The sequence below is a fragment of the Anoplophora glabripennis genome, unplaced genomic scaffold (genome assembly GCF_000390285.2).
Source record: "Anoplophora glabripennis isolate ALB-LARVAE unplaced genomic scaffold, Agla_2.0 scaffold785, whole genome shotgun sequence".
NCBI lineage: Eukaryota > Metazoa > Arthropoda > Insecta > Coleoptera > Cerambycidae > Anoplophora > Anoplophora glabripennis.
The window spans coordinates 134,620-153,765 of NW_019416862.1; the positions used below are offsets into that span (position 1 = coordinate 134,620).

The 19,146-nt window shown below is 32.7% G+C and overlaps 1 protein-coding gene across 1 annotated transcript; it reads left to right on the plus strand.

Moving 5' to 3' along the window:
• The first annotated feature begins 1,523 nt into the window (after window positions 1-1,523).
• Window positions 1,524-18,933, plus strand: LOC108912467 (myrosinase 1). The gene is made up of 9 exons (XM_018717698.1): window positions 1,524-1,604; window positions 1,871-1,959; window positions 5,576-5,776; window positions 11,465-11,857; window positions 11,907-12,001; window positions 12,221-12,517; window positions 15,114-15,248; window positions 15,309-15,412; window positions 18,761-18,933. Exons 1-9 carry the CDS (start codon window positions 1,561-1,563, stop codon window positions 18,882-18,884), a joined length of 1,482 nt encoding a protein of 493 aa, XP_018573214.1. The 5' UTR covers window positions 1,524-1,560; the 3' UTR covers window positions 18,885-18,933.
• The last annotated feature ends 213 nt before the right edge of the window (window positions 18,934-19,146 follow it).

The window sequence follows — 19,146 nt, forward strand, 5'->3', positions numbered from 1 at the left end:
CCTTAAAAAAATATAATAATACTGTATTAAAAATTTTCTGTGATGTATTGTTTGACCAATATGAAATACTTCAAAATACTTATTCAAAATGCTGATCTTTTGATGTTTTTCTCAAGACAGTTTCTAACAAAAATATTTTTAAAATTTCAATAAAATTGTCCATCTAAAACTACAAACAAAATGATTTTGGAATAAAAACTATTCAGAGAACTTCACACAATTTTTTAACAATATATTTCTAAACAAACGTTTTATTTCTGAGGTATATTCGGCTAATTGCTTTTGTTTTATCCAGATGAATTTCCAGTTCAAATATTTTTTCTTCTCTAATTATGACCTTGTATGTGAGAAAAATAATGCACCTAACCACCTGTGACTTAATTGAAAAACCTAGTACTGAAGTACTTATAATTATCAGTTACTGACCGATATCAGTTACATATTGATTCGATAACTTAAAATCATTCATCAAAAACTATTGTGAAGACATTCTATTCGTGCATATTTAGAACCGATTTTATTTGGATGATTAAGCTTGTTACTTTTTAAAATTATGTCTTCTAGGCAGCATTAACCAATTCCAGAATTGATTTGCACTATACAATCAAGTCGTGCAAAATGTAGGAATACTAATGTAATTTCAAAGATAGAAAATTTGGGTACTATAAAAATAATAGTGATCCTGGTTTGTATTTAATTTCAACTTAAATGTCAACAATTAATTCACCATAGCTATAGGAAACCAAAAATAAAGCAAATGAATAAAATATTTGTCTAAATTCATCCTTTGCATGTATTTCATCAAATAGTAGGTATCACTTGTTTTATTTGTTCATCGTTGTCTGTTGCACTTGAAAATAGCTAGGCGTCACACAATAGAGAAACATTTTTAAACGTATGAGTTGTATGAACACTCAAAATATCAAATTAAACAGATGAACATCGCAAATTTATCTAAATAAACCAACCTCTGTTTTTACTAATCCTGTTTAGTTTTACATATTTCAATAAAACCTCCCGACGATTAAAACGATATAAAGTTGGATATGTGACGATCTTTTATCGTAAGGGAGATATATGGCCAAAAGAGTCAATATCAACATAACACAATTATTGGCATAGAGATACTCTTTTCAAACCTTATATCACTGTAATCGTAAGAATTACATTAATAAAAGAGCATTAAGAACATTATGCAAAAACATACATAAGTTACATTTTAAAGAAATGTTGTTGCCGCAGTTAACCTACACAATTATTTATATGTAAATAAATATATTTGCATATAAATTTTTGTTGTAGTCATAATCTATAAAATATAAATAATAAAATGTTATCTTTAACTACAGTATATAAGTAATATAACACCTATAACACCTTGCATTAATAAAATTTGTTATGAAAAATAAAGATCTTGATTTTAAAGCAAATCCCTGATAACTGAATGCCACTTCAAAATGAAACAAACACTTCTGAAACACATAAGGATTAAATAATATTATCTAAATTTATATATAGCAGGTACTCTCGCAGGTTTTTCACCATTTAATCAGAGTAAACATGGAGCCCAAAATATTTTTAATTTATTCCTTTCTTATTTTCGGGTGAGTGCTGGGTATTTTATAATTATTCCTATTATTTCACCAATATTCTTCAAGGTCAAATTATTTCTTTATTATTAAAATCTTATAAGTTTGACTCTATTCAAAAAATGTTATGATCATTCATGTCTCGTAAAAACGAAAGAAAAATATAAATTAGGTAAATTAATTAATATTAATGTCAATAAAAAAATTGAACCTACTTGAAGAAATGTTTTGAAATTAATAGTACACGCACGATATAATGCAACATAATATATTTTATACAGTTACATCCAAGCAGAAGACGATGTAAACAACAAAGCTTTTCCTGACGATTTCTTGTTCGGTACAGCTACTGCTTCCTACCAAGTGGAAGGTAAGTCAAATGTTTGTTTTATAAAAAATGGTATCTACACAAATTAATACTAAAATTTTCTTCAGATAGTTTGTAATATGATTCTTTTAACTATACAATGAATTTAATTTTATTGTTATTTATAGTTCAAAATTGATGAAAAGATTTCTCTTCACCAGAAACTTTTTATACATATACTATTTGGATTATTCCAGTATAGTATACAATAAAACTACAGGGTGGCTGCCGAGGTATCCGAAATACTTCGTGTATGATTTATATGACTAATTATAAGCAAAAATTGTTCTATTCACTTTTCCCGAATTCCCAACGGTTCTTGAAATATCGGGGTTTGATGTTGCTAGATCGTATGGGTAGCTGCTAGAGCGTAAATTACATTGTTGCCACCAGAGGGCTATAGTCCAGTCATTCTATCCAAAAATAAGGCAAATTTGAGATCAAGATTTCCTATGTGCATTTTCCGCCATCTTGAGAAAAGGGGTGAATTTTTGTTTATTGTTTTTTGTTTCTCTTTCAACGATCTACAATTTAGGTTCTATAAACTTTTCACCTATTATTGTTAGTTGTTAAGTTATCGAACAAAATAGATAAAAATTCAAAGATTCGAACTGGTTTTTTTGGTTTTTCTCTTTTTCCTTAGTTATCGAAAACATGTCTATTATAAAACTTGTAGTAGGTGTTTGTACGAACAACTTGGTGTCTTTGTTTTTTCTGTAGGGTGATAATTGCGTGTTCTTTCGCGTCTCGAAGTCGGCAAGTCCGTGCAAAGGTTTTATTTTATAGCTCGCGCGATTTTATAGGTACGTTGTAATGGATTCGAAATGAAGAACTAACACAGTGAGATTATGTTTCACACGTATGGAATTTAATATACAAGAATGTTTTCGTGTTGAAGAAGTATCTACGTCTTCCTTCTCCTCGACGGCCCTAGTTCACAGTCCCTCTGTTGAGGATACTTTTCGATGCGTGGAGATTCCTCGACCATATTTTCTCCGATTGTTGAATCATATTCGGAATCTAATTCGTTGTCACAGATCAGGACTTCGATTTTGGCAACGTTTTTGCATATTTGTCCACTGCGTTTCAGGCAAATGATTGAACATGCAATGCCAGCTCTTCTGCACCCACAAGCAGTACCGCATTTTTCCTTGCATTTGCAAGACATTAGCTTCAAAAGCTCGGGCGGCGCAGGTTCAGCCGTATTAATAATAGGCTCTAGATCATGGTCCGTTCGTCGCCAACCCCATTCCTCCGGATCCTTGTAAAACCCAAGCCAAATTTGTACCTGATGATACGTGCGGAATGTGTGTTGTCGTGCTGCGCTTCTTGTTGGTTGAATCTATTTCTGGTGATAGATTTTGCGTAGCGTTGATATCGTAGCACATTGATGTTTTTGATGTGCTTCTCACCGCCAGATAGAGCAAAGAGAACTCGTTCTCCCGTGGATGTCAGAACAGAATATACATTTATTCAATAAGTATTAAGGAAAAAGAGAAAAACCCGAAAAGCCAGACCGAATCTTTGAATTTTTATCCATTTTGTTCGATATCTCAACAACTAACAAAAATAGCTGAAATGTTTATAGGACCTAAATTGTAGCTCGTTGAAGGAGGAATAAAAATTAAGGAACAACAACAATTCTGTATCTCGACGGGGAACCGAGTTATAGCAAAAACAAAAATTCACCCCTTTTTCCAAGATGACGAAAAATGCACATTGGAAATCTTGGTATCAAATCTCAAGTTAAGCTTTTCTGAGCACCCACCACAACATATAAAAAATTTGGCGTTCCCGGTTCACTTTATTTTCCAAATGTACAAAATGACAGGACTACTAGGTAATTTAATAATTAGCAACTTAGCTGGGATTAGAAATAAAATTTTATTTTGTCTTCATTTGTGTTAAAATCATGTCTTAAATTTATACAAATGAAGAATGTGGACATTGCAACGGTAGTACACCGCCTCATGAAATGTAAACGAAGATATCCAAACCGCCGTCTTCCAAACGAACAAACGTCCAATAGAATCTTCAGAATCCTTCGATTAACAGGTACGTTCCCTAAACCGTCTTGTGAAAGATAAGTTATGCGAAGAAACAATGCTGCAGAAATGTTTGTTCAAAATGATCATACTAGTACGACAAGAATTTCTGTACTTACTGGACAAAGTAGGACAACTTGCGAGAAAATGGACTGCATGCCTATCATTATCAACCGGTACAAGAACTTCTCGCCACGGATCTTTCTCAAAATCTTTCAAGAATCTTTTTCTATGACGAAACTATATTTACAAGAGATGGAATCAACAATTTCCACAACGATCATGTGTGGGCAATAGAAAACCCTCATGCTATTTGAGAAACCCATATTCAGAGAAGATTCTCCGTAACCGTTTGGGCGGGAATAATTAATAATGAAGTTATTAGTCCACATTTATTCAACCGAAGAACGATCTACCTCTGCTACTTCAGAATTTTCTTCTTCAAATCAGAAGGACGATGTTTTTTTTTATATGATGGTGCTCCATCCCATTATGGAAGAGGTGTCACTAATTTCCTCAATAAAGAGTATCCAAATCGATTGATAGGTCGTGGTGGTTCCATTACTTGACTATCATGATCCCCAGAACTCAACCCGTTGGACTCTTTCATGTGGCTACACATGAAGACACTTACCTATTCAATTATTGGAATTAATTCACTGAGAATATTCATACAGCGTTTGATGAGGTGAAAAACAGTATGGAGAACGGAAACGAGAGCTTCGACAGAGGATTGAGTTATGCATTACACAAGGCGGTGCGTGGTCACATTGAGCAGCTTTAATAATGTCATTACGCTTTTATTAAAATATACCACATTTTCTAAACCCTATAGTTGCAACAATGTAATTTTCGCTTTAGCAACTACTGATACAACCTGGCAACTTCAAACTCCTATATTGAAGCATTGGAAATTGAGGAAAAGTGAATAGTTCATTTTTTGCTTAAAAGTAGTCATAGAATTCATATACAAAGTGGTGGCCACCCTGTATATTATATCATTACAATAAAACGGATCACATCATGTTATGAATGTCAAAACATGACTGTGGATTGGAAACCCCTGATGCATGAATCTATGTTCACACAGACTTTCTCGGTTCTACACTCTCGCACACTCCGTTTTATGGGGTTACAGAGTTATGAGGTTATGGTGTAATGAGATCATGAATTCCAATGTTTTTCCAATCACTGACTACTCAAATCAGTTTGAAATCTCGAAAACTATTTTCCAAGGAAGTGTCTTGATGTCAGGGTCAAAACTTGAACTAATTCTGGCTTTAGATTCGGATTCACTGGGTCAAATTACTACTACTATGAGACACTAGTTTAACCCACTTTTCTGTTGCGCTGTGTAATTAAATAAAATTTTATATGATAGAACATGACCAAAAAATAATAAATATCAAATTACGTTTTACTGATGTGTATATCTGAAAAAAACGAGCTTCACTTCTTTCACTCATTTGTCCGTTAGATAATCATCGCCTTTTTCGCGTAATTGCATACAGAGTTAATCATTGATGGACTCTTCTGATTGTAGCCAATTATTAATATATTTTTTTAAATTGCAGGTGCATGGAATGAAGATGGGAAAGGAGAAAATATTTGGGATCGTCTAACTCATACCCGCTCTTCGTTAATATCAGATGGGTCAACTGGTGACGTTGCTTGTGATTCTTATCACAAGTACAAAGAGGACGTCGCCTTGGTAAAAGAATTAGGTTCTCAGCATTACCGGTTCTCATTGTCCTGGTCAAGGATACTACCCAATGGTAAGTTTACTCCACGAGATCAAATGTTTAGATAGAGATAGACATCTCGGCAATAATCTATTGTGAAATAATGAATCTATTGGAAACACTATTCATGATACATCTTTTAATGTTGATAAAACTTAATATTTAATCTTAATTGGCTAGAACCATGAAATATTATATGTAAAAAAATAATCATTAATAAAATAATCGACAATCAATCTTATTTGGATTTAAATTGAAAATGGATATAAATATATTAAATATAGACTGACAAATATTTGTGGGTACTGATTATTATAATATACAGGGTGTCCGGTAAGTACCTCCTAATCTCTCGGGAGTGTATAGGGGAGGTCAAAATAAAACTAGTCCTTTCTATAATTTTTTTTCCTAATGTGCCCCCTAACGGAGTTATGGGGGGTCAAAGGGGTACCTAGAAATTAACGTTTAGGGTTATAACTTTGAAACCACCCTGTATATTTTAATAAAATTTTCGTACGTTGTATTACACATGGAGCTCTACGATTTGATGCTAAAATCAACTTTTTGCTATTATCAGGTGTCCAGAAACGGACTGGCCCTATCACAATTTTTCTCAAAATTTTGACAGAAGTAATTTTATCAAACTGAAAATATTATTATTAGATACTCTGAAGGTTTTTCTTTAAAAATGGTACTCTTTATTTATTTCGAAAAAATGAACGGTTTGCGAGATAAATCGGTTTTGAAAAAAATTGGTAACAAATACAACAACAATTAAAATTTATTTTTTTACAATAAAATCATTCCCGCTAGTGCCAGCCTACAGATTCACCATAAACATTTACTGGTGGTGAATTAAGGGAATGAATAATGCCGTTTCTTGTAAAATCAACATCTATGACCAAAATACATCTACAAATTATTATTGCTCTTGTCTCCATGGAGTTCTTTTCTATTGTTTTCGTTGTTAGACCCTGTTGATTTTAAAGTACTTGTCAAAGGCGCGTGACAGAATAAAAATTCAATTTTATTGTGGTATTCGTTTTAAGCCGTTAGAAATAACATTTAAAAATGGAAGAATATTCCTGTGCAGAATATGCTGATATGCACCTAATTTATGGGGAAGCATTATGCAACTCCGTGGAGGCAAGAAGACTTTATGAGGAAAGGTTTCCGGGTCGACATTTGCCGAGTCCAAAAACTTTTGAAAGAGTTGATCGTAGTTTAAGAGAAACAGGTAAAAAAAAATAGTGAAAAACGTTAGTGAAACTAATTTCTTCCGAATCCTTTATTTAGGAAGCTTTTTGCCACGCCGTGGTGGAGCAGGAGCCCCGAGGAGAGTACGAGACCCTCATGTAGAGGAACAAATATTGGAAGACGTTGCTAATAATCCTTCAAATAGCATAAGGAAGCTTGCGGCGCAAAACAATGTTACAAAATGGGCTGTACATGAAACTCTGAAAGAACAATTGCTTTACCCGTACCACATCCAAAAAGTACATGCTATGTCTCCAGATGATTATCCAAAAAGACTTCAATACGCCAATTGGTTTTTACAGCATCATATTCGGAATCATAATTTTGGTACATCTATTTTGTTCACCGATGAAGCAGGTTTTACAAGAGACGGCATAATTAATTCGCATAATCTACATGTCTGGGATGAAGAAAACCCTCACGCTTTAGTTCAAACTCGCTACCAACAAAGGTTTATGGTGAATGTGTGGGCTGGCATTATCGGGAATCATTTGATTGGTCCATTTATTCTGGAGCAAAGACTTAATGGTGCTCTTTATTTGCAATTTTTAGAGGAAAATCTAAATATTTTGTTAGAAGAAGTGCCCCTTCAAATAAGAACTGAAATGTGGTACATGCATGACGGTGCACCACCCCACTTTGATCGTTTAGTACGTCAACATCTGACGAATGTTTTTGGTGATCGATGGATAGGTCGAGGCGGACCTGTATTATGGCCACCTAGGTCGCCCGACCTAAACCCATTAGACTTTTTTCTGTGGGGTCATTTAAAAAATAACGTTTATTCAACACCCGTAAATAGTAGAGAGGAACTTCTGCTGAGGCTAACACAGAACTGTGACCATCTCCGCAATAATCACGGAATATTATTTCAAGTGCACCGGGAAAACATTCGTAGGATTAGAAAGTGCATTGAAGTACGGGGTGCTCATTTTGAACATCTACCGAAGTAACATTTAGGTACCTTTGTTCATTGTTGAATGTTCTTTGTTGCATGTCTTGTAAGTAAGTTATTTTTCAAATGTTATTTTTAATTGGTCACTACTTGCTCATAAAGTATAGCCAACCCGTTCAAAGATTTCTGGACTTGATAAAGTTAAAGAAATTAAATGCATGAAATAATATGTAAAAAAAATAAATTTTAATTGTTGTATTTGTTACCAATTTTTTTCAAAACCGATTTATCTCGCAAACCGTTCATTTTTTCGAAATAAATAAAGAGTACCATTTTTAAAGAAAAACCTTCAGAGTATCTAATAATAATATTTTCAGTTTGATAAAATTACTTCTGTCAAAATTTTGAGAAAAATTGTGATAGGGCCAGTCCGTTTCTGGACACCTGATAATAGCAAAAAGTTGATTTTAGCATCAAATCGTAGAGCTCCATGTGTAATACAACGTACGAAAATTTTATTAAAATATACAGGGTGGTTTCAAAGTTATAACCCTAAACGTTAATTTCTAGGTACCCCTTTGACCCCCCATAACTCCGTTAGGGGGCACATTAGGAAAAAAAATTATAGGAAGGACTAGTTTTATTTTGACCTCCCCTATACACTCCCGAGAGATTAGGAGGTACTTACCGGACACCCTGTATAGATCTCGAATTAGGTTAATACGAATATTTACTGTATCTCACGATTTAAGATACACCCATTTATTCAAATTATATTAATTTAAATATAATATATTAAACAAATGACTCAATTTGTTTTTTAGTTAAGTAATTAAAATCAAAATTTTCTTTTGATAATTTTAAATGAAAATAATTACCTATAATGGTTTATTATAAGCCTCTGATCCAAGTAGTCAATGCAAATGTTTGTATTTTAAATTTAAAACAAGTTTCAAAACTATACAGGGTGTGGCGTGTATAGTCTATAAAAATTAAACTGATGGTATTTGTAATAGAAAACCAAAAAGTTCTATCTTCGCGTTTTTTTATAAATGAGTTTATTTATTCAACGAAAATGAAGGCCGACCCTGTTTTATTTATTAGTAACTTTGGAAATATTTTTATGCGACCCGAGATGCAACCTTATATTTGCAAATCGGTATAATCTAATACTAGTAATACTAAATGAAGGTTAGGTTACATTGTCAAAAAATTTGTGCAGTCAACTTATTTTGTATTTGTATTGAATTCATTATTCACTTATTCGATATTAAGCATCGTCCATCGACCTATCAGTGTTAAAAAATGAATGATTCCAGACAAAAGTTTTTATTTTGTAATTCCAGGAGTGACAGTGTAATTTTTATAAAGAAGTAAAAAAAAAATAAGAATAGCGTGCCGGTTACATTAAATACGATATTCTTATTTCTTACTTTGCTTAATTTTTTAGATTGTGCACGAACTAGTTTTACAATGAACCGAGAAAACAATGCATTTACTATTTCCTAACGTGTCGATATGGTGTTAGTGTATGGTGCAGCCAGAGAAAATGCGCTCGGGGCGACTAAGTTGTACCGGCAACGATGGCCGCAACGTCACCCCTCATGTGCAAATACAATCCTACAGTGCGTTCAGCGGCTGCGAGATATGGGAAGTGTTATTCCTCAAGGAGAAGGACGTGGTCAGCAAGTGAACGTTAATGTTGAAGATGCAGTGTTGGAAAATCTTGACGAAGACCCCACAATTAGTACTCGACGACTCGCACAGCAAGTAGGAACCTCATCTCGTACCGTACATCGCATCTTAAGGCGCCAGCTGTTGCACCCCTATCATCTTCAAACAGTTCAACAGATTTTACCCCCGGATTGTGATCAACGAATGCAATTTTGCAGATGGTTTTTATGGCAATGTGCCAATCAAGTAGACTTTCGAGCTTATGTTTGTGTAACAGATGAGGCGACATTTATCCGTGATGAAGTGAATTTCCATAATAGGCACATATGGGACGATGAAAATGCTCACGGGAAACTCATTTTCAACATCGGTTCTCGGTAAATGTCTGGGCTGGCGTAATAGGCGATGTACTTGTGGGTCACTATTTCTTTGAAGGACGACTAATTGAACCAACATATGCTGACTATTTGGAGAACCGCTTGCTTGAATTATTGGACGATGTGGCATTACAAGTTCGGACACGCTTGTTTTATCTTCAAGATGGGGCTCCTCCACACGGTTCTCGAGAAGTAACGACACTTTTGAATGAAATATTTCCTCAGCGCATTGGTCCAGTGCCGTGGCCACCTCGGTCCTCCGATGTAACTCCAATAGACTTTTATCTTTGGAGTCACTTGAAGTCATTGGTTTACAATACTCCAATTGCTACGGAAGAAGAAATGCGAAACCGTATACTTGAAGCTGCTGACACAATTAAGGGAATACCTGGAATTTGTGGAAAATATTCGCCAAAATTGGGTGCGTCGGTGACATGCCTGTATCCACGCTAATGAAGATCAATTTCAATATTTTCTTTAGAAATGGTAAGCTTTATATCATTTTGTTCCACATTTTAGTGGAGTTTCTTTAGTGCACGCAGTTGGCAACTACAGATGCTTACGGATGTGGTTTTGTTTGGGAACTCTTGCAGTAACAACAATGCATTTAAAATAGTATTTACTATTAATTATTATAATAAGAAAATATCATTTTTTTTAAATATCTTATTTTTCTTAGTTTGTACTTTTGCATTGAAAAATTCCCCAAAAATTGAGAAGTATCCTCCTATCTTTCAACGACGATTTATTTACGCGGCTGGTCTACAGCACGTAACTCATCGTACAGCACAGGGACAGGACCATTCCAGAGAAAATATTTTGATCCATAATTGAACTTAAATTTACGAAAAAGAAACGCAAAAATAGAACTTTATCGTATAAAACTTTTGTATTACAAATATCGTTAGGAAGCTGAAGTTTAATTTTTATAGATTATACACGCCACACCCTGTATATTACCAAATATTATAACTCTACCTAAAATCAATAGATACCAACCTCATATCAAACAAGTTTTAATCTTCCTTGTATTGTAAATTTATTTAGAAAATCTCATAAAATAATAATAACTAGCTGGCAGCGAACAGTTATCAGTAACATTTATTTATGTAAAAAAAAATTAAAAAAAATTGGGAAGGTGTATTTTCTTATCCTTTATTGCATCCGCCACAAATTCAGTTCTTGCAGAAGATGCGACAAACCCATGTGTGTTCGATATATTTTGATATCTTCTTATGGCACATTTTTCATTCTTTTTTTCCGAAAGCACTTGATTTTGAAGATAGTTGGGATCCAGTTTTTGGAATGTTATCAGAGGAGGAATTTAAACCGTTACCGTGGAGTTCTTGAAAAAGTGACACTCAATCGTTCTCTGGTCGCTTCAAAGACGATAGAAACAAATTGTATTAACCAGTATATTTCTCTCAAAAAAGTTGTCAAGTAATACCCAAATAAGATGGACTGTTCATGATCCGAACTTTGAGATGGTGAATGTTCTAAATGTTTTTTAATATTCAGGTACCGCCGACGTAGTGAACTTAGCAGGAGTGACATACTATCGTAATCTTATAAAAGAATTAAAAGACAACAACATTGAACCACTAGTAACTTTGTACCATTGGGACTTGCCTCAAGTCTTCCAGGACCAAGGAGGCTGGCCTGATGAATTCATAGTAGACAAATTTGCTGACTATGCTAGGGTCTGCTTCGAGTTGTTCGGAAGTGATGTGAAATACTGGTTGACATTCAATGAACCGAAACAGACATGTCTAGGAGGATACGCCGATGGAAGCAAAGCTCCGGCCTTGCAAAATCCCGGAGTTGCGGAATATAAGTGTACGCATAACGTTCTAAAGTCGCATGCGAAGGCCTGGCACATTTACGATCAGGAATTTAGAGCCACTCAAAACGGTAAGTCAAGTCGGTCTGTTTAGATGTTTTCATGACAGGTCCTTTTTAGGCAAGGTTTCCATTACCATCGATACGAGTTGGTATGAACCCGACAGTAACAGTGCTCAAGATGAAGAAGCCACCGAAAGAAAGCGAATGTTTGAGGTACATATAAAATTATATGAAATATTATAAGGGCAAGATTGTGTGTTCAATTTTTTCGATACAATGTCAAAACTTCAAAACTGTACAGACTTATTTGTAGACTAATGTTGGAAAAGGATGGTGTATCCACTCCATATGTTTTCATTCTACAATCTGATATTTATTTTTAATTATAGATGTATATCGTTTTAGTTTTAATCAACAATACTTTAATTTCAGTTTGGCTGGTACATTCACCCCATTTTCATCGGAGACTATCCAGAAGTTATGAAAACTCGCATAGCCGCACGCAGTACCGCTGAAGGTTTGAGTGAATCTCGCCTCCCCACCTTCACATCGGAAGAGGTAGCTTACATCCGCGGTACTCATGATTTCCTTGGTTTAAACACTTACTCTACATCTATGGTAAAAGCCATCGACGATCTTCCAATCGGCCAAACTAGTTTTTATAATGACGTAAGTGTGAATGAGTATCAGCGCAGCGACTGGGAAACAGCTGCTTCTGGTTGGCTTAAGGTAAGTTGTTAATAGTATGTAATTCTAAATCTAATCTAATAATACAGACACGTTAAAATTAAGACCACAATTTAACGGAAGATTTCTGGGGACAAACTTAGTTGAGCTAAACGTCAATCAAGTTAAAAGATCTTCATTAATACAACCGTGTTCTATGATTTTACCTTCTGTTCTGTGTTCAATTTGAAATTGAATAAAAATTAAATTAAATTAATTAAACTGTTCTCTAATGTCTAAATAAGTTTTCTTGTAGGTCTAGTTCATCATCATCCTCACCTATACCTAAAAAAATGCATAATTTTATTCATAACATAAAACAATTTAAAAATATATGAAATGTAACTTTTGTAGTTAGATAAAGAAATAAGTTAGAGATTGTAGAAAATATCAAATTTATTATTATACCTTGTAGAGTTTCACAGCCATGTTGTAGTGAGAATAGCTATTGCAATTAGCTGAATTAATTTGAAAATTATTATATGCAGTTCATTTTTCGAATATCCATTTTTCATTTAATATAAAACAATATTTATTATATTGATAAACTTTATCGTCCCAAAGTACCACTAAAATGTTTACAAATAGGTAATATTAAGAACTACTAATATTGATAGTACTTTATGAGCACTAATATTCTACTAACAAATAATAGCACTACTAAAATTTAGTATATCCACATACAATATAGCTTATCGCTCCAGACCGCGTGTTAAGTGCTGGAAATTGGCAACCCAAAGAGGATGCAGGGTCTCCTTAGCTGGCATCCAGTAATATAATTTAGCGTGGTAACTCTTCTGCTCGGAAATAGGAGGCAGATCTTGCGGTGGCTTTGTTGCCAAGTATTAACTGAGCATACAAATATATTTAATGCATTTAACTATGTAATTGGAGAGTTATATGGAACATATCTTTTATTTGAAAACGACATTTGTATTAAATGCTAAATATAATATAATACCTATGTTTATAAGAATTATGACATCATCAAATATTAAAAGAATTATATTACTAGCTGTTTAAAATATGATTATGAATTTTGTTTATATTTTCTGCAGTATTTCAATACCAAAAAATTAAAATAGTAGCTAATTAACAAAATTATGATTAAATAACCTAACTGTGACACTACTGCAGAATATCCGATCATCTGAAGTTGACTACATAAGTAGGTATTCGTTGATTCTCTAAAACATTTTTGTTAATACCTACATCATACATTTAAGTAAATACAGTAACGTAAAAAACAGGCATTGATAAATAAGTGTACAAAATAAATACGAGCGTACGCGTGACAACATTGCCAAACTGTTGTTTATGCGTTGCTACGATAGTAAGGATACGCGTAGGAATGTCGGCTGCTGCATTTGTTTCTTCCTAAAATTCTGTTGGTGATGTCCTCTATCGGCAATTCGGAAATTTAAAACTGCTGTCCTATTCCAGTAGCGGTCTGGAAGCTTTATTATCTGTGGTATGTATTTATGAGCACCGCCCTATGTTTCTTCTTTCATTTTTACTCATTGGTAAAGGCTACTTTTTTTTGTCATCTTCCTCAAACATTTTTCGCAATGAGTTTCTTTTTAAAAACCGTATATTCTATTGTTAGAACTCGTATTTTTACTCTAATGTAAAATGTGTCAAACTAATTCGAACAAAATAAAAAATTCCCTTCTAAAAAGTCTTGTCAAGTAAAATCAACAATGTTCTTCGATAGCAAAAATCTAGGCATGCAAAAGATATTCAGCCCAACAGCCAACTGCTGATATCGCAGGAACAACTATTCTATGAGACATGCCCCAACTAGCATTGAATTGCACCATCAAAAACCTAAAAATTATACCTAAATATAATTAATAGAAAAACACATACCTGATATATTGAAATCGTTAAATATTGTAATCATTCAAAGAAATATCTTGCATATTTTGTTACACTTCACACTTGACAAAGGCCAGTCTCGTAAAAAACAGTTACTACAAAGAGATCTTTTCTGTTTTCACATTTTACTGAGGATTGTTTCATCAAGTAGCCTCCTTGATAATGGAATTAATTAACATTAACATAGCAAAACTAGGTATATATAAAAAAAAAACAAAATTTTTAGAGAATATTACATTCGAAACGTCAGAAATGTTGAATATGATAGATTCTGTGAATTGTTTTTTCTTTTCTACCAATACCAGCCCCTTTTTCTAATTTTTTTTTCAAAAAACATATAATTTATTATTATTTTTACTCTGTTGTAAAGCTAATTCAAACATTCGACAATTCCCAAAGAGTAGTTGCTTCCCCCTTTATCAGCAGTTAGGATTCTTATTTCATTCCTGAATTTGAAGAACATTGTTTGACATCATTTGACAAGATTATTTTAGAAGAAAATTTTTTAATATATTTGAATTGACTTAATACCTTTATAATAGAGTATAAATTCCACAATGAATCATAACCAAGGATAACATTTTCGTGTAATTTTAAATTTGTATTTTTCAAACTAGTTTATTTAACGTAAAATGCCTTGGGCATTAAACGTTTATATTCAAGTTCTCTAATCTAATCTTACATTGTATTTTTTATTTCATTCTTCATCATTATTTTCCAGATAGTACCATGGGGCATGAGAAAATTATTGAACTGGATATCGAAAACCTTCAATGATCCACCCATTTTAATAACCGAAAACGGTGTATCTGATTATGGTGATGTAGATGATACAGTCAGAGTTAACTACTATAGGGTAAATGATTGAATGCTATTTTTATAGTAGCATGTTTTTTATATGAATCTCTCTTTCCAGGATTATCTTAGTAATGTAAGAAGTGCCATGGAAGACGGAGCCAATGTAATTGGCTACACAGCGTGGAGTTTGATGGATAACTTCGAATGGTACGCGGGATATACGTAAGTATATTGAATTGTATGAGTTTAAAGTCAAATTTCTATATGAAGATATAATTTTTATATGCGATTTTTATCGTGGTCATTTGAAGGTACAGATTTCCACATAATACGGATTCTTTTTTATATTTTTTGCCGTTATTTTCCCTTTAAAACTGTTGCAATCAAAATAAGAAAAATAATTACGTTTCCACTATTTAGCGATCTTGATTAGTTATCCCAATCAAGGTTTTAGTGGGATAATGATCAATATGTAAGTAAAAGCACAGTATATTTCTTCTATCTTTCTGAGATATACCTAAAATGTCAATAGTGTTGTAGTATAACAACCCTGGGTTCGATCGAAAAAAATAATATAAACGTAGTTGTGGCCAGAAATATGTGATCGTCATAAGGAATACCTACGTTGTATACATCTATTTTTAATTGACCGGAAGGCGCTGGTTACTAACTTTGAAGAGGGGAAGTATGGTTTAATTTTTTTATAAAACAAAAGCAGAGTAAATACACCTAACTTTATTATTTACGTACAACAGTCTTCAAATTAAACAAGTGACAAATAGAAAGAACAACAAAAACATTAACAACCATTTAACATAAAATGAGAGTGCCAGGCTCACCTAGAGTTCCTGTGGGGAAAGAGCATGGCAGAGAAACTAACGATTGTTGCTCTAACTACCCAAATATAAATACAAAACAACCGACAATAAAAGGCATAAATTAGGATCCTTTGCTAATGATAATTAACGTCCGACTCATTTAATGTCTCACTAAATATCACCTCATTCGAATTAGACATACACACTTCCAAGTAAAACTGAAGAGGTTTGGTGTTAGTCGGCAGGACCGGAAGGTAATAATAACAACAATAATAACAACAATCCAGAGCAATTCTTTTTTTGTATTCAATTATTCTTTTTACAGATTCATTCCTCACGGGCGAAAATGTTAGTAAATTCAACAGGGCTCTTATATGCGTATGACATAAAGTGAGCACAAGAAATGCTTTATTTTTGTTTTTCGAACAACGTAATCATGATAAAATAAGTTAAATGTGAAACAAAGGAGTTGTTATTGCAATATCCGGGTAGTCACGACAATATATATATATATATATATATATATATATGTACATATTTTAACATGTAATAAATAATGAGCAATCTTTAATAATAATTGTAACAATTTTACGTTAGAAAAATATACGCCCCTGAGCATAAGACAATGAAGGCTAAACATATACAGAATTATTATCATGAAACGTCTATAATCATCACAATAATAAGATTACATAGAACAATTAACAACAAAGTACTTAGAGAATAATTACCTGCTAACTAATACCGGTTAAACAATTTAATTTTTCACTACTCATATATTTTCACCATACACCGATCGTCTTACTTTTCACTCTGCGCTGTTCTCACCTCAACTATCTAGGCTTCCTTTCAGAATTCTCCACCTAAGCGCTTGTTTTTGTGCTTCCTTCTACCAACTGTCAATATTACGTTTTCATTATTATACAACACTAATGTAACAGGTGACGTCGAAGTTCATACGATAAGTATGGTTTTGCACAGTGTTCACCAAAAGTGTACGAAACATATTTGACATGTGTTGAGCAAAACAATACACATTTGGAACAATTTGCGTCCTTTCTTTTTATTAATTGTTTTAAAATTGGTTAATATGGTCATAAAAAATCAAAATATCTTAGACAAGGACTTAGAACTTCTGAAATGCGTAACAACTATTTCTCTATTTGGAATATACAGTGTTGACCATTTTGGTGATGCGTGTATCGATATCTTGGAAACTATAAGAGATAGGAAAATGGTTAAATGGGGAGAGTTTTAGACAGTTCTGTTGCTAACTTAATGGAGCTTGCAGACTGGTCCTAGCTCTTCAGGTTTTTGAGTAATTTTGAAATAAAGTTAATGTATCGTTTTCGAAAATCGTGTGTAATTTTTTTATTTGGAGGAATTTTTAAAATCTGAAAATACTTTTTCACAACAGGTTTTCTCGAGGAATTTCAGATTTATAAAAAATATTTGTTGGCTACAAACCCGTCTTGTGGGCTCTTGCAGCTTGGGATTGATTGTATGTTGAATTAAAGATATTGTATTCTGTTTAGTGGACTGTATTTTTACTATTTTGATTACAATAATGATTATGATCAATTTGTTATGACATCTATCAACATTATTTTTTTTACTACTTTTCTTAAGTACCAAAACCTACTGTGATGCGTAATGTTTAACGCTTTGGGCAACAATATTAAAATATTGATTTTTGAAGTTGTTTTTATAATTTTTTCTTACTTATATTATACCATTGAAAAGCCAAAAAAATGCTCTATTTGCTCAGTTTAAAATTCAATACGGCGCGGCGCCCAGAAAAAAAAACAGAGAGTTGATGATGGTTTCTCGCAACAGAAACGTCGCAATGAAAAACTAGATATATAGTGAAATTCCTCGAAAAAAACTTGCTGTAAAAGAGTGTTTTCAGATTTTAAAAATTCCTCTAAATAAAAAAGTTACAGACAATTTTCGATAACGCCGCTTTTACTTTTTTTTCAAAATAACTCAAAAACCTGAAGCTTGGACCGGCCTGCAAGTGCCATTAAGATAAGTTTATGCATGCTTGAGCGAATGATGATAACAGTATTTTCTGATCAAGAAGTTTTGGATATACATATTTAATATCTTCGAGGATATTGTAAATGTCATTTACTAAACCTCAAATTCAAAAATGCAGTAATATACCCAGAAGAAATCGAGTACAGTTTAAAATCGAAAATTATTTTAAAATATAAAAAAATTAATTTACTGCAATTTGTATTGGAAAGTTTTTTGTATTATTAATATAATTTAACCATAGAAAAAGTTGTCTTAAGTTCTAAATAGGATACTTTGTATACTTAATATTTTGAATGTGACTCCAGAGAAATCAGTAAATTAGTGTCATTAAATATCCTAAAATTATGTCATTTATTATTTTGTTAATATCCACTTTTTTTCAACGTTAGAAACCGAGAAAATGTATAGCAATTTTAGCAGATAGCATATTATGATATATTTTCTGTAAAATATAGTAGAAAATGTATACCTACCTATACCTGTTTTAACGAAAATTTAAATATTAAATTCCTACATAAAAAATTTCATTTCGTCGGTTCCATAATGTCACCACTATATATTTTTTTACTAGACATTCATTGTTTCATATTAATTTATAGCAACGATGTTACTGTTTTTCACTCTGCTTATATTTTCATAATTTTTATTCTTTTTTTGTAAGGTTCTTTAGAGTTTTTATTATTTTGTTTAACAAATCTATTTATCATTTCAGGGAAAAATTCGGTCTTTACAAAGTAGACTTTAATAGTCCCAACAGGACCAGGACACCTAAAACTTCCGCTGCATATTACAAAAAGGTCATTCAAACACGTTGCTTGGTTGATTCTTGTGTATAATATAATGACATAATTTTGAGTATAATAATAAAAATATCAATTATTTCTTTCAGGTCATTTGATTTAACCATTCACAGTAAAATTAACTTTTTTTAATGTAAAATTTTATTCCGTAAATTGTCCGTTTAATACATAGTGTTATTTTTCATTTGAAATTTGATATCTCCAGTAAATTATTTTGGTAAAATACGTCAATCTTTTAAGAATTTTCAAAATACTCTAGTTCGAAGTTCTTATGAAGAAAATAGCAATAAAAATAGGT